The sequence below is a fragment of the Branchiostoma belcheri genome, unplaced genomic scaffold, assembly GCF_001625305.1.
Source record: "Branchiostoma belcheri isolate BF01 breed outbred unplaced genomic scaffold, Haploidv18h27 scaffold44, whole genome shotgun sequence".
Taxonomy (NCBI): Eukaryota; Metazoa; Chordata; class Leptocardii; order Amphioxiformes; family Branchiostomatidae; genus Branchiostoma; species Branchiostoma belcheri.
The window spans coordinates 1,579,989-1,594,227 of NW_017804065.1; the positions used below are offsets into that span (position 1 = coordinate 1,579,989).

General features: G+C 43.3%; 1 protein-coding gene across 1 annotated transcript in view; it reads left to right on the forward strand.

Moving 5' to 3' along the window:
• Positions 1–9,739, forward strand: part of LOC109478424 (uncharacterized PE-PGRS family protein PE_PGRS54-like) — an 11,851-nt gene extending 2,112 nt beyond the window's left edge. Inside the window, exons 4-14 of the mRNA XM_019779955.1 lie at positions 1,068–1,127; positions 3,088–3,192; positions 3,570–3,644; positions 3,947–4,036; positions 4,540–4,644; positions 5,249–5,323; positions 5,507–5,602; positions 6,098–6,214; positions 6,674–6,796; positions 6,975–7,168; positions 7,392–9,739. Of these exons, the coding sequence (XP_019635514.1) occupies positions 1,068–1,127; positions 3,088–3,192; positions 3,570–3,644; positions 3,947–4,036; positions 4,540–4,644; positions 5,249–5,323; positions 5,507–5,602; positions 6,098–6,214; positions 6,674–6,796; positions 6,975–7,168; positions 7,392–9,200 (2,849 nt within the window). The 3' untranslated portion in view covers positions 9,201–9,739. The remainder of the gene's footprint in view (positions 1–1,067; positions 1,128–3,087; positions 3,193–3,569; positions 3,645–3,946; positions 4,037–4,539; positions 4,645–5,248; positions 5,324–5,506; positions 5,603–6,097; positions 6,215–6,673; positions 6,797–6,974; positions 7,169–7,391) is intronic.
• The last annotated feature ends 4,500 nt before the right edge of the window (positions 9,740–14,239 follow it).

Below are 14,239 nucleotides of genomic sequence, written 5' to 3' on the forward strand. Positions count from 1 at the left end.
AGCCTGGAAGGAGGAGGAGGAAGAAGAAGAGAAAGATGCCGAACAGACAAGCCGTTTCTGGAAGAATTTAGGCGTAGGGGCACCTGGTACTAGAAATGAAAATAGGCAAGTTCGTACCAAAATCTAATGCAGTTTCAGGCGGCAGCGCTATCGACATGTTTTGTGTAATCGCATGTGGATCATAATTTAATGTGGATCATAATTTAATTCAAAAACGCTTGGAAGTACTAGTATTCACACAATGTCATGTGGAAGTATCAACAAATGTAAACAAAGCAGTGTTATTGCGATGAAGTCAAGTATGAAACTCTTACTGAGGCAGATATTTGTCGTGTACATGTCAGATTTATACACCATACACTTATAGGCCACATCTTATCTACTACTAGTATACGCCATATATACGCCTATTGGCAGAGCCGTACGTATCATGATGCTTACCTATTATCGCCAATAAAGTACTTTGAAGTCTTTGACATAGAATGAAACGTCATTGTTATTATTACTTACTCGGCAAAATGGTCGATACCCACAACGGAAAAATTCCAATATAAATGTAGGGATCAGTACGCTTTCACATGCGACTATTATCAGATGACTACTGTGAAGCGAAAGTAACGTACAATTCTACAGAGTTCGCTGGAATAACACTGTGAAAATAACAATGATACTAGTAGCGTAAATCGTGTGTAATCCGATCTAATTGTTGTGAAACGTAAAACATGGAGAATTTGATATCTCCTGATAAACTGACTTCACTGAAAGGGTTACTCACAGATTACGCAAAATTCGTTAATTTAAGAAGATTATATAAGAAGCATATCAACTGTGACGACAATAATGTGCGGGTGTAGGTAAGTTACATACATGGTATGGTCAGTACCCCCGGGCATTCAGAGTCCTCAGTAAGCACAGTTAACTTGAAAAACTACTTCATTAGTTCTACTCCTGCGCGAAGCCAGGTGACACGTCGTCAGCTGAACTCTTGTTGCGGCTTGTATACATATCAGATCGTACAACACAAACAGTCATAATGAAGTTTCAGACATTTGTTCTGGCTCTGGGAGTTTTGCAATGTGTTCACTGCGTCCCTGTTCCACAGACGGCGGAGGAAAACGAACAGGAACGTGAGTAAATATCTTGTGTAACTGTCACGTACGAGGTTTTGTATTCTGGGATAAATACATCATCGTTCGACATGACTCATTGCCATGTGAATGACATGACAATGAGCTGGTTGTCTAGAGAAATTCTTTACCTACGTATACAAAAGTTTTGGTAAACCTGATGTTAGATTTTTTCAAACTTACTCAGATTTTGTCCGTTCTTATCATGGCGGATATAGACCCGAGTTATTTGGCCTTAAACCTTATTTGACCTGTCGTGGCAATTTACCATTGTCTTATTGTTGCGTCAATTCTGTCAGTGTATTTTTTTCTATGGACCACACGTCGTTTGCATTTCTCAATGAAGTACTTTAACGTTATCAATACGACTCGTAACTAGAAATGCCACATTTGAGAGCAACTACGGCACATTTCACTCCATCCAACTTCCTCAAACGTGTTAAGCCCTGTGGGCGTATGTCCTAGGCACCACGATACCGAATTTCAGGTCATTTGGTTTGAATACCAGGGCAAAGTGAGAGGGAAGAAACACAATGGAGCTAAACATAAAAACAATATACTCTATATGTATGGTATGGAGTGAATAATACCTGTGGTATGGAATGGAATGAAATATAAAATTGATAACATGTATGGAGTGAAATGGGGTGAAATGTAACAAGTCCAAGACGTTCTATCAATTGGTAATCATGAGCACAATATTCAGTTTGCAGACTTCAGCAGTGATATGGTGGACTGTAGTTATGGTAACTCGCATGGTTGCAGAACGGTTTTCCTGTTCGAGGTTATTCACTCCAAAGAATTAAATTTCTGAAAAGTTAGAAACATTGGTAAAACAAAATTTACAAATAACCTGGTAATGCAAACATTTAAATCATTAGTTTAGTATTCCGTCCCAGCAATGCACCACCCAAAGTCAACAGAATCTTCAATTGGTTGAAGGCGGTTGCCCAAATGAAAGAAGAATGCTATATGGAACAGAGAATAGTGTCGATAACAGATATGGATACAGTTCACTACAAGCAGTCTATAATGTGAACCATGGGTTGCATCTTGATGTACACGTATTACGCATGTTGAGCAACAGCAGCACTAGTTACCTCCATGAAAAATGGAGGTATTGTTTTCGGCGTGTCTGTCTGTATGTATGTCTGTGTGTGTGTGCGTCTGTCTGTCTGTGTCTGTGTCTGTGTGTGTTTCCGCAACTTTGTAGTCAGCATAACTTCAGAACGCCTTTATGGATTGTGATGATATTTGGTATGATGGTAAGTCTTGGAAAGACAAAGGTCAAGGTCAAGTATGGGCCTCCTGGTGGATGACCTTGGTACTGCAGCAGAACTTCCGGTTTTTGTATCTTTTGTCCTGAACATGCTATGGTCTTGACTTTTTCGTGACAGATAGCTAATACTGTCAGGAATAAGTGGCGTAAGTTTGGTCCCCCTAGCAGCTTGTTCTGGAACTGCAGGTTAGTTTCTGGTAAAAACTTTCAAAGCCAATGAGTCCACATTGGAACAACATATTTTCATCATTTTTGGTGTGTAGGTACCTGAGAGACAGTTGTACATGATTAAATGCAAATTATGCAAATGAGGAATTAATTTGCATAATTAATGAGGAAGTTCTATAATTACAGTGTTTCATATAATGGTACTGCTATACATGTAATCTATTTAATCTGTGGCAGGCGGAACATCAACAGATACCTATTATGCAAATGATGACCTAATTTGCATAATCAATGTGAAAATTCTGTGACTCCTTATTGGTGAATGATGGGAATTTCATACCTCGTAACATGTGTAAGTTACTTAAAGGTTTGCGTCGCTATGCATATATTATGTTAATGTAGAGGTTGTTTGCATAATTAATGAGGACAAAGCAAGCCCATATTTCATGGAGGTATGAGATCTCGGAACTCTTGTTTTGTCTATGCACTGTACTGTTTTATATTTCCCTGCAGTGATGCACACATTAAAGGAAGACTACAATCTCAGTGATGAGGAGGAGGAGGCTTTCCAAGGACTCATCGACGACGAGGAGGGGAAGACGGACCACGAAAATGACAGTAGGTTTAATTTCTTCATTTCAGAAAATCTCTGACAAATCATATCATGATGTAACGGAACTTCCCCAATCCCATATAACACCACCACGTCATATTATCTATGGAAGTGATATAATTCACATGATAAAGTCCAGGGTTGTTCAGCCCTCATAATATAAAACCTGCTTGTCCGATCCTACAGTGGATGAATCGAACTACTCGTCTCCGTCATGATGTTTTGGTGAGGAGATATGCTAGTATTATTCATGTAACTCGTATTAAGTGCATGGCTTAAGGGTGTTGTCACTCGGTAATCATTGACAAAAAAAGCTAGACATGGTCCACCTAAATTATCATTAATTTGTTGATGGCAACCGTTTTTTTATTCATTTCCACAGACGTTCCGTTCCGTATGCAGGTGATGCAAGTTTTAGAGAAATTCAAGGTACTCAGCGATGAGGAGCTTGAGCGAGGTGAATACTCTTTTCTTTCACAATCCTAAACGTATTTACATGCCCAACGCGCGTGCTGTTTGTATGAGTAATTTTCACTTAGCGAAGTTTGTGATAGTTCCAACAACTTCATTGTTTTTTTTTATACCTACCAGTTGTAAATCGTTTAGTAACAAGACGAAACAGCATGAGAGTTATCATTCCCACATCTGTTTAAATCTCCATTTGAATAGAATATTGAAAGTGGCCATTTATCATGTAAAATATTCATAAGTAATGTCTTTGTATCAAATATTACACCATGACTGTTTTCGCCGTTACAGTAAGAATGATATTTGTCAGAAGAATGGGTGAGGAGGCAACCAACCAGATCTTTGCTGAAGCATATCGAATCTACAAAGATGAAAAACTAGGTAGAATCTATTTATTGTTCTTATAGCTTGTAACGTTCTGTGTCATCTTAAACCCGTAAAAGAAATGGTCTCAGATGTTACATCAGCATTCGGAGAGAATTAAACTCAGTCTTTTCAATTCCTCGTAACTTAGAAATCGTAGTAGAATGCTTACTATCAGTAAAGGTAGTACATCTACACGAGGCTATCAATTTAAGTCTCAAAAGCATGCATGATCGGAGGTACATAAAGAAGTATATAGCAATGGTTACCACATACACCAAAGTGAAGTAAACTCGCACTCATCCTACACAGTATCAAATTTTCAATCTTTGAGAGACGCGTTTGACAGATCTAATATTTATCAGCCTTTTGTACGTACACAAGGAAGAAGAGCCATCAGCTCTGGATTTACATAATTGAAAAATCCCTGTCGATGAACAGAAATGGATGAATACGGTTATTGAATCATATAGCCTATGAGGTGCAGGTAACTAAACACTAAATTTTATTCGTTCATCTAGAACTCGAGGACCTGGAATCAAACTTATGGGTAGACAAGGCGGAGGCGGAAGCGTTTCAAACGGTGGTTAAAGACGTAGAGACCGGAGCGAACCCAATGGAAGAAGGTGACAGAAACGTACTAGCCGCCAAATCGCCAAATTCTTGTGGGTTGCGATTAAAACCTCGAAGCCTCAGACCGATATATTTACATGTAACTCATGTAATTAATGTTTACGTGACTGGAGGCACATCAATACCCGACAACTTCCAGGTTTAACAATCCAAAATGGCGGACAATAATGACGCCATAGTCACGTCAGTGCAAACACCCTGTAGTGTTCTTATACTGACATTAGCTGGTCGCTGGACTTCAGAATCGCTTGTTAGACTAGTCAGCAGTCGCATTGATATTCAAGTAACCCTTTCAAAACAGAGCGATGTATAAAATAAGGTGTTCCATTACGCGTAACACACCCATGAATAATTCTACATGTATGTATAACGTACCATTGAGTCTGCACAAAATAAGTGAATACAGGAAAGTAATCAATTTATACAGACTGAAATGTATGAAATACTAGATATTAGATTGATTGGTTGATTGATTGATGGATGGATGGATTGATGGATTGATTGTAAGTATCAAGTATTAATCTTCTTCCGTCTAACTTTTTGGCACCAGATTTGTATTGGTCATGCTGTGGCTTGATATGTTTTCTTCACTTTCAGATGACAAATCCCAGTATGGAATAGAAGAGCTTGCTGAGGATGTTTTCTCGTTGCCGCCAGATCTACAGCAACGATGTCAGTAATACTTTCTACTATTATTTACTATCTGTAAATCAGAAATATTTATCGACAACTTGAGAAGCATGTTGTCTATATTATCAATCTATAGCATTTTTTCTTTCAGAAATTGATTATGACTAATTGTAAATATTTGCAATATATATAAAATGAAATGTCTGACCTCTCTTCCCTCTACAGTTCGAGCCCTCCTCATCGATAGTTTCGGTGAAGATGAAGCCAGGGTCTTGTTAGACGCGATACACGAAATCCGCAATAATGTAAACAGCAAAATTGGTAAGCTCAATCTTTCCAAGATCCACCCAGGTTTGAGTAGTGATGCAAGTTAGATCCAAAAGAAATGCCATCTGACAGGAATATTGTTGGCATTTAGCGTAGTGTGAAAGTTGTTCCGAAATCTAAACATTCTGACAAACAGGTACAAGAGGTTCAGTTAACATAACCTTTGAACTTGTACATGTTTAACCCTTTACAAACATGGTTATGTGGAAAGGGCATGTGAGATACAGTATGACGAGATCTAGAACTTTGTTTTCTCTCCAACTTTGTAAAGGTAACAATCAGGTAGACAGACATGGCATACATGTAGGCATGAGTGAATAAAAAAGTAAGGGGGATTATGGGATTTCAACTTGGTTTGAATTGATATCATACATGTATTATAATAATGGTAATGAGCCGCTTTCCCCTCGGTGTTTATGGTGGTATAATGCATGGTCATTGAATGGTGAATAATATGTGTCCATCAACATGGCATCTATATTGTATCAGAAAATGAATGGCAAGACAAGAACTTAACCGATCTGGATTCGTGGGAGGAAGATGAAGAGGAGTCAAAAACGTTCTGGGGGAAGCTTGGAGTAAATGTTCCAGGATACTTCCTGGCAGGTAAAAATAAGTCATTTTTGGCGTTCTTTTTTTCTAGATTATGTCTTAATATTCAACCTAAGCAGAGAAAGCTGATGATCGGAAGTACTTAAAATTGCATGACTTGCATATCTTTTGCATTCAGGTTAAAGAAATACTAGTAAGCTAAGGTCAAGTATGTTTGTAGTAACCCACGCATAATAATTGAGTGGTCGTAGAATGAATTGAGTAGGCTAGTGTTGCTAGCATATTCTTTTCAGGGTGTTGATTCACTTAAAGTTCACACGGGAACAAGATTGTTCATACGAATTTAAAAGTTAAGCTGTTGTATTGTCGAGAAGATTTCCCTGATTAGTAAAACGCAGGCACCCGATCATGCAATGTAAGTTATGTATATTTTGACACATGTTTATGACTGAGTGAATAATACAACTCAAAACAAAGACAGACGTGGATCACGCCGTGTGTTTTGCTGTACAGGTGACGAATGGACTATTGAAGAGGAGGAAGCTGCAGATGATGCAGAAGAAAAGGAATACGAGTCGACGAAACATTTGTTCAACAAGCTAGGCGTCGAAGTAACCGAGGAGGACTATTTTGAGGGTAAATCTTATGCAAAGCCTTACGTCTGAATTTAAGGAATACAGAGTAACACGACGTTTATATCAAATACTCGTACATGGTATCATAGTAGCAATGTATAGCTGCTTTCGTTGGGAAGAAGTATCTTTAGGACTTTGTGCTTCAATAAGAATTGTTGAAATGTATCTATTTCAAATAGATGATGATGAAGACGACGATTGGGCGATAGGCGAAGAGTCCACAGACATATGGGGTGGAGGAGCAGAGCAACCGGCCGCTGAAGTTGAGACAGGAGAGGAACAGCCAGCTGTTGGTGAGACAGGAGCAGGTGAACAGCCCGCTGTTGGTGAGACAGGAGAGGAACTGCCCGCTGATGGTGAGACAGGAGCAGAGGCAACAGCCCGCTGTTGGTGAGACAGGAGAGGAACTGCCCGCTGATGGTGAGACAGGAGAGCAACAGCCAGCTGTTGGTGAGACGGGAGCAGGTGAACAGCCAGCTGTTGGTGAGACAGGAGCAGGTGAACAGCCCGCTGTTGGTGAGACAGGAGCAGGTGAACAGCCCGCTGTTGGTGAGACAGGAGAGGAACTGCCCGCTGATGGTGAGACAGGAGCAGAGGCACAGGCCGCTGTTGGTGAGACAGGATGGGAGGAGCAGGCCGCTGATGCTGAGACAGGAGCAGAGGCACAGGCCGCTGATGCTGGGACAGGAGAAGACCTAACTGCTGATGGTGCGACAGGAGATGAACAGGCCGTTGTTGGTGAGACAGGAGAGGAACTGCCCGCTGATGGTGAGACAGGAGCAGAGGCACAGGCCACTGTTGGTGAGACAGGAGAGGAACAGGCCGCTGTTAGCGAGACAGGAGGGGAGGAGCAGGTCGCTGATGGTGAGACAGGAGGAGAGGAGCAGGCCGCTGATGGTGAGACAGGAGAAGACCTAGCTGCTGATGGTGCGACAGCAGAGGCACAGGCCGCTGATGCTGAGACAGGAGAGGAACAGGCCGCTGATGGTGGAATAGGAGAGGAGGAACAGGCCGCTGATGGTGGGATAGGAGGAGAAGAACTAACCGCAGATGATGGGACAGGAGAGGCACAGCTCGCTGATGGTGGAATAGGAGAGGAGGCACAGGCCGCTGATGGTGGGATAGGAGGAGAAGAACTAACCGCAGATGATGGGACAGGAGAGGCACAGCTCGCTGAAGGTGTCTTGGGAGGAGGGGATCAGGCCAGTGATGGTGTGATGGGAAAAGAAGAACTAACCGCTGATGGTGAGACAGAATTGGCCACCGATGGCGAGACAGGAGGAGTAGAACAAGACGCTGATGGTTTGATAGGAGGAGAAGAGCAAAACGTTGTTGATGAGACAAGAGAGGAACAGGCCGCTGACGGTGAGACAAGAGCAGAACAGGCCGCTGATGGTGTGATAGGAGGAGAAGAACTAACTGCTGATGGTGAGACAGGAGAGGAACAGGCGGCTGATGGTGGGGCAGGAGCAGGGGAACTGGCCGCTTATGGTGGGATAGGAGCTACAGGAGAAGCACTAACTACTGCTAGTGAGACAGGGGAGGAACTGGAGGCTGATGGTGAGATACTCGGAGCAGAGGCACAGGCCGCTGTTGGTGAGACATCCGGAGCAGAGGAACAGGCCGCTGTTGGTGAGACACTCGGAGCAGAGCAACAGGCCGCTGTTGGTGAGACACTCGGAGCAGAGGCACAGGCCGCTGTTGGTGAGACACTCGGAGCAGAGGCACAGGCCGCTGTTGGTGAGACACTCGGAGCAGAGGAACAGGCCGCTGTTGGTGAGACACCCGGAGCAGAGGCACAGGCCGCTGTTGGTGAGACACTCGGAGCAGAGCAACAGGCCGCTGTTGGTGAGACACTCGGAGCAGAGGAACAGGCCGCTGTTGGTGAGACACTCGGAGCAGAGCAACAGGCCGCTGTTGGTGAGACACTCGGAGCAGAGGAACAGGCTGCAGATGGTGAGACACTCGGAGCAGAGGAACAGGCCGCTGTTGGTGAGACACTCGGAGCAGAGGAACAAGCCGCTGTTGGTGAGACACCCGGAGCAGAGGAACAGGCCGCTGATGGTGAGACACTCGGAGTAGAGGAACAGGCCGCTGTTGGTGAGACACTCGGAGCAGAGCAACAGGCCGCTGTTGGTGAGACACTCGGAGTAGAGGAACAGGCCGCTGTTGGTGAGACACTCGGAGCAGAGGAACAGGCCGCTGTTGGTGAGACACTCGGAGCAGAGGAACAGGCTGCAGATGGTGAGACACTCGGAGCAGAGGAACAGGCCGCTGTTGGTGAGACACTCGGAGCAGAGCAACAGGCCGCTTTTGGTGAGACAGGAGCAGAGGAACAGGCCGCTGTTGGTGAGACAGGAGAAGGTCAACTGGCCGCTTATGGTGGGGCAGAAGAAGAGGACTAGGCCACTGATGGTCCGTAGAACTCTAGATATGATTGCTGTGCCACTTGTACAAACATGTCCTGCCTATTGTGACCTAGTAGAATTTTATCGAAATGTTTTCCGGGCAAAATGAATAGTTTCTTGAATCCACCGGGAGCAGTTCTAAACTTTCCCTGTATTTTCATTAAGAACTTGAACCATCGGGAAAGAGACTATAAGATAGGACCTGCTCTACACAGCTACAAGTCTAATAACGATCGCTAGATGGCGACATTGTACCAAGGAGGTCTAAAACCGATACTTGTGACGCCAACTTGCGCCATTGCACTCACAATGAGATGCTGATGCACGTTTTATGCTTTACAGGAAAGGGTGAATGTGGCCTTGATATCAATTTACATATAGTAGAGTTACGCAATCGACTTCGACATCTTTGACTTCGAAATTCTACAATGCCGATATTTGTGAAGTAAAATGTGTCACATTAATGAAATGGAAGTACTATCTCGAATAAAAATAGGAAACTACTGACACCTGTTTTAGCCAATGGTGATGAAAGATTTGGAAACGATACAGTGAACTCTAGTTTTAATACATATTTGCAGATTTTGTTTATACACGCCTGTTCTTGGAAGCGGGGGCTATCACTGACTCTCCAAAATTACATCACGACAATTTTACCAGTTACATGTAAAAACAACGTAGCCTGAGAGTCACTCCCTAAACTTGTGTAAATGGCCTGTCCAAAAAGACGAAGGTTGCAGACAGACAGTAGAAATGTCGCTGTGCTTGTAATGTTACAAAGGCTTAGCTCTTGAGTACATTTGCAACTCCAAAGTTACCTGGCGTCCTCCTGGTAGTAACCAACCAGCAATGCGGCCAATACTTGAGTCATAGATACGTGAGTGGAAACATTTTGTGAGCACCCCATAAGATAGAACATTTTTGTCTTGTTCATGTACCGTAACTTCGACGGTTAATACCGAGGTTAGGTTGGGATTAGTCTATATCAAAACGATGCCCGAAAGCTTGGTCACCTGGTTGTGTATAACCGCTAGGGGGCGCACATATGCAGGTTTCAAGGCATCTCGTGTCCAACATGCGTCCGTCCATTCCAGCATGGGTAGTGATATGAAATCACAGGATTTATCGTGGTTCCGGTAAAGTGGTCGTGGATTCGTTTCTCAATGAGAATGCCACACTGAATTACTCACAACACGTTTGTCGGAGGTTTATCTCCTTGTTACTTGGAAAGAATGGAAAAGTAGCAGGGTCACGGAATAACTGTTACGTCAGCAGAAATCAGCTGCCGTTTCTCTCCCTGAAATGCAAATTGTGGTTCTCTTCATTTCGAACTTTAGAAAACAGTATATTTCAGGAATAGCGAGATGTTCCGGATGCAAGACAAATTGAGGTATGATTTTTTTAAAGAAATGAATCACCAGTAAGAAAATCCAACATTCTAACTTGCTGCTCTGTTTGTCCCCTCTCTCACCCCGCGATGACTGACAAGTGTTCGTCGCTCTGACATCCATGGAAGAGACCAGGGAATCCAATATGGCTGCCATCTGGGAGTTGACGTGAATTGTCCCAGTCATCCGAGACCCAGGGTCAACGAGAAACAGCAGTAAATCATTACCAACCATCCCGTCCAAAATAACTCACGCGAAACCAGTCGCCAGACATAGGTAGACTGTTTCCCAGGGCTGCACTGAAGCTACGACTGATCGGCAAATAGACAAGATTTTTCGATATTGTCTGTGCATAAAGTTCACTCATGAAAAAGGGTCTGCATTTCCAATGATGCAAAAGACACGATAAGATCATCTAACCTCGAGGAGTTTTTCTAAACATTTTGGACCTATCAGTCATCAGCAGGAGATGATGTGGGATAATAATATCAAGTATTCCTTTGTCACGTACTGTGCAGCCCATGCCGTATCACGCACGACTATTTATCATAATCATAAGTAGTTTATGGAGGCTATGACTGTTACCGTGGATAAAAACATCACCAAAAACTAAATTTTATTGTCATCAGAGAAGGGTTTACGTAGCTGATGTCTGGAAGCTTCGGCCTTTGCCGCTATCATGACTGACGTATCACCTAACTGATGAGATTTTAAAGAGGTATACCAAAATTTGCAAAAAACTAACTAGTCTTTATCTCAAAATAAACCATCAAGATTATGACAGAATCAAAGATACCATATTAAATATAACGAAAAAATGCTCTTTAAAAGACTTGTGAAACGTCCAGCTGCGAGTTGAAATACATAGCTTTCAACCATGGTGTTCTGGATTGAAAGATTTTTCGAAACGTTGCAGCAGTTACGTAATTGCAATTTCTGCAAACATCAATTGCTTACATGTCAATGCTTTTTATGACCTTCAAACAGTCGTATCAAAAAACTGTAAGAAATGTGGGCCCCGGCCGTAGTTGTGAAGCCCCGCCTGCCATAATCTGTAATCAAATGCGATGGAAAGCGTATAAGGTCAAACATTGGGGCAGTCTGATAGTGCCTGCCGCTGAGTGACAGAGAACACTTGTCTTGTCATCTGCGGCAAATGCTTCCAATCATTACCAATCCTTCATGGGACTTGTAGTATACTTTCTGACTAAGTCACAAATTGGCAAATGTTGTTTGTTAGTGTCATGGAAATGAAAGATGGCACTACGTTCTATCTACATAATGCTTTATCCACTGGTAAATTAATTTATCAGTAACAGAAGAACAAATAATACTGAGCTATAGTTCTGGCGTTCTTTCTCTCTTACTCCTAAATTCGAATGACACACGAACATCGCAATTCTCGACTAGACTTCTAATGACGTATCCAGGTCCACCAATTCTACTGTGGCGAAATGCTTTCACCCAATACAAATCGTTGGTACCGTCAGTGTGGAACAATTACTGTTAAATTTTCAGCATCTCTCCTTTTGGTTCCCATTGTTGTGCAAAGTTTAGCAACGCGTGTCATTACATGCACTTAACAGCAGCCTTACACCGACTGCTTTCTCCACTTCATTAGAACATCATTAATCATCCCGTGTGTGGGTCATGGCTCACGTGGCTTCCGCATGCATGGCGACACAAGGTACTAGGTAGGCCGCCACGAGGAAAGGCTTGCTGCAAGCCTGGTAGAAGCCACTCATACACAACAGTACATTATTTGTTGGGTATCTTTTTAAGTTAGGGGGAAATATTTCAAATTTCGGTGACAGCCATTTAGTCCACAGCCTTACGCCCGGGATCCTGTATTTCTCTACAGAACTTTGACAAGTAGAGCTGAGAATAGCGACGAGCTTAAGTCTCAGTCGGTGTAAGGAAAAGGGTATTTCACTTCTAAATGTGACATGAAGAAGTAAAATTTAACGGTACTCGTAGGTATGCTGTAAACAGTGTTTCCATGTGATGGGTTTTGATTTATTTCTTCTATGGTCATGAAATTTATTACTAGTTTTTCATGTGTAGCTCAGGTTGCACCATTTACTCTACTGGTGAGGTTAGTGTTCAACATTAGTCTTCGCCGCATTTCAGTGCGTGGCACCGAGGTCTGGGAGAGAACTGTGCCACTGGCACTGCTCCTGAAGGTCTTCCAGTTTTTTTCTCTCTCTATCACTGTGCAAAAGATGTATCTTACCGAATTTTGTATTTCCTGTTACAGTCCAATTACAATTACAACGTTAGACATCCAGACCCTCGTTAGTGTTCTTCAACGGCTGTCTGTCCGAGTTTCCAGTCCCTTCTCTCCGCATGTATCCACCATTGACCCAGAATCACAGCTCCCGGCAGGAATGTCCCCGCAGCCCTGCAGACGCGCACCCGATCTGTCGTCTGCTCGCGCCGCCTCACCCCTCGGGACGAGGTTGATTGTCAGTCCGTTTACTGCCGGTGCCGAGGCGGGACCAGTCCTCGGGGTTGGCAGCGGGCACGTCCCGGCCAGCATGACTGCACGGACACGGAGATTCCAGCTGGTCTCCCGTCCTGTAGTATCCTGTGAACTTCATTGAAACCCTCCACAAAATTCTGGGAAAAGCCAGGGTTTCTGGTCATATTGACAAAGGCAGTACCTTGAACAAAGTGAATTATCATCTGCCCCCTCTCTCATGTACACATACATATATGCATATATGTATATATGTATAGATATATGTGTAGTCGGTGCGGGATATACATTGTATAGTTAAGTGTACGGGTTGGATCCCGGTGTTCTCCACTAGACCCGCTATCGCCATGACAGGAGCTCGCCACTGCTGCCACCACCCGTTTATTTACCCGACGTTCCGGTCCTCAGGAGAGACCAAATCAAAAATACAGAGCCCCTGGGTACAGGGAGAAAATCACTGAACTTAATATAACTTAAAATAACAGAAAATATGTGCCCGAACAGATCATGCGACACTGAACAGCATATAACTATCCGATAAAAAGACGTATTAGACTGGGAAGGTACTACATGTAGTTAGTAGCGAGGAACGTGCACGGAACTTTTTTTACGTCGTAAGTCCGTGGTATGGTGCTCAGTGACTATTTCCTTCAGTTGTAAAAGCTATCCTGATGTGCACCTGGGCTAGGGCTGAACATATTCAGTAGATGAAATATTTTCAACAGTTTACCTGGCGTTTTGATGACTGGTGAGGAATAAGGAAAGTTTATTTTTTGCTGAATGTAGGATATTCTTATAATGTACAAAACTCACTCGGCCAAAACACAAAAGACCAGCTTCCAAACTGATTCCACGGTTTGTTATTAATATTTCCGCTCAAAAATATCGAAGAGAGCAAAGCGCCGATGAACTCTCGCTGACCTGCAGACATTCCACCTGCCCGGGTCCTGAGCGGGCCGCCATGACAGCTTCCCCGACTGATTTATGGCGCTTTGCTACCGTGCACCACTTCCGTCTGCTGACCCGACACGACCTCCTGTAATTCGACATAAGCACTCACTTGTTACACTCAATACAACGTGCCGACGATCGTAATTTTATTTCTTCTAGACAAGCGGAATACGTATTCAAACTTCAGCCAGTGTGTGGGGACCCTGTGTGTTTTTGTT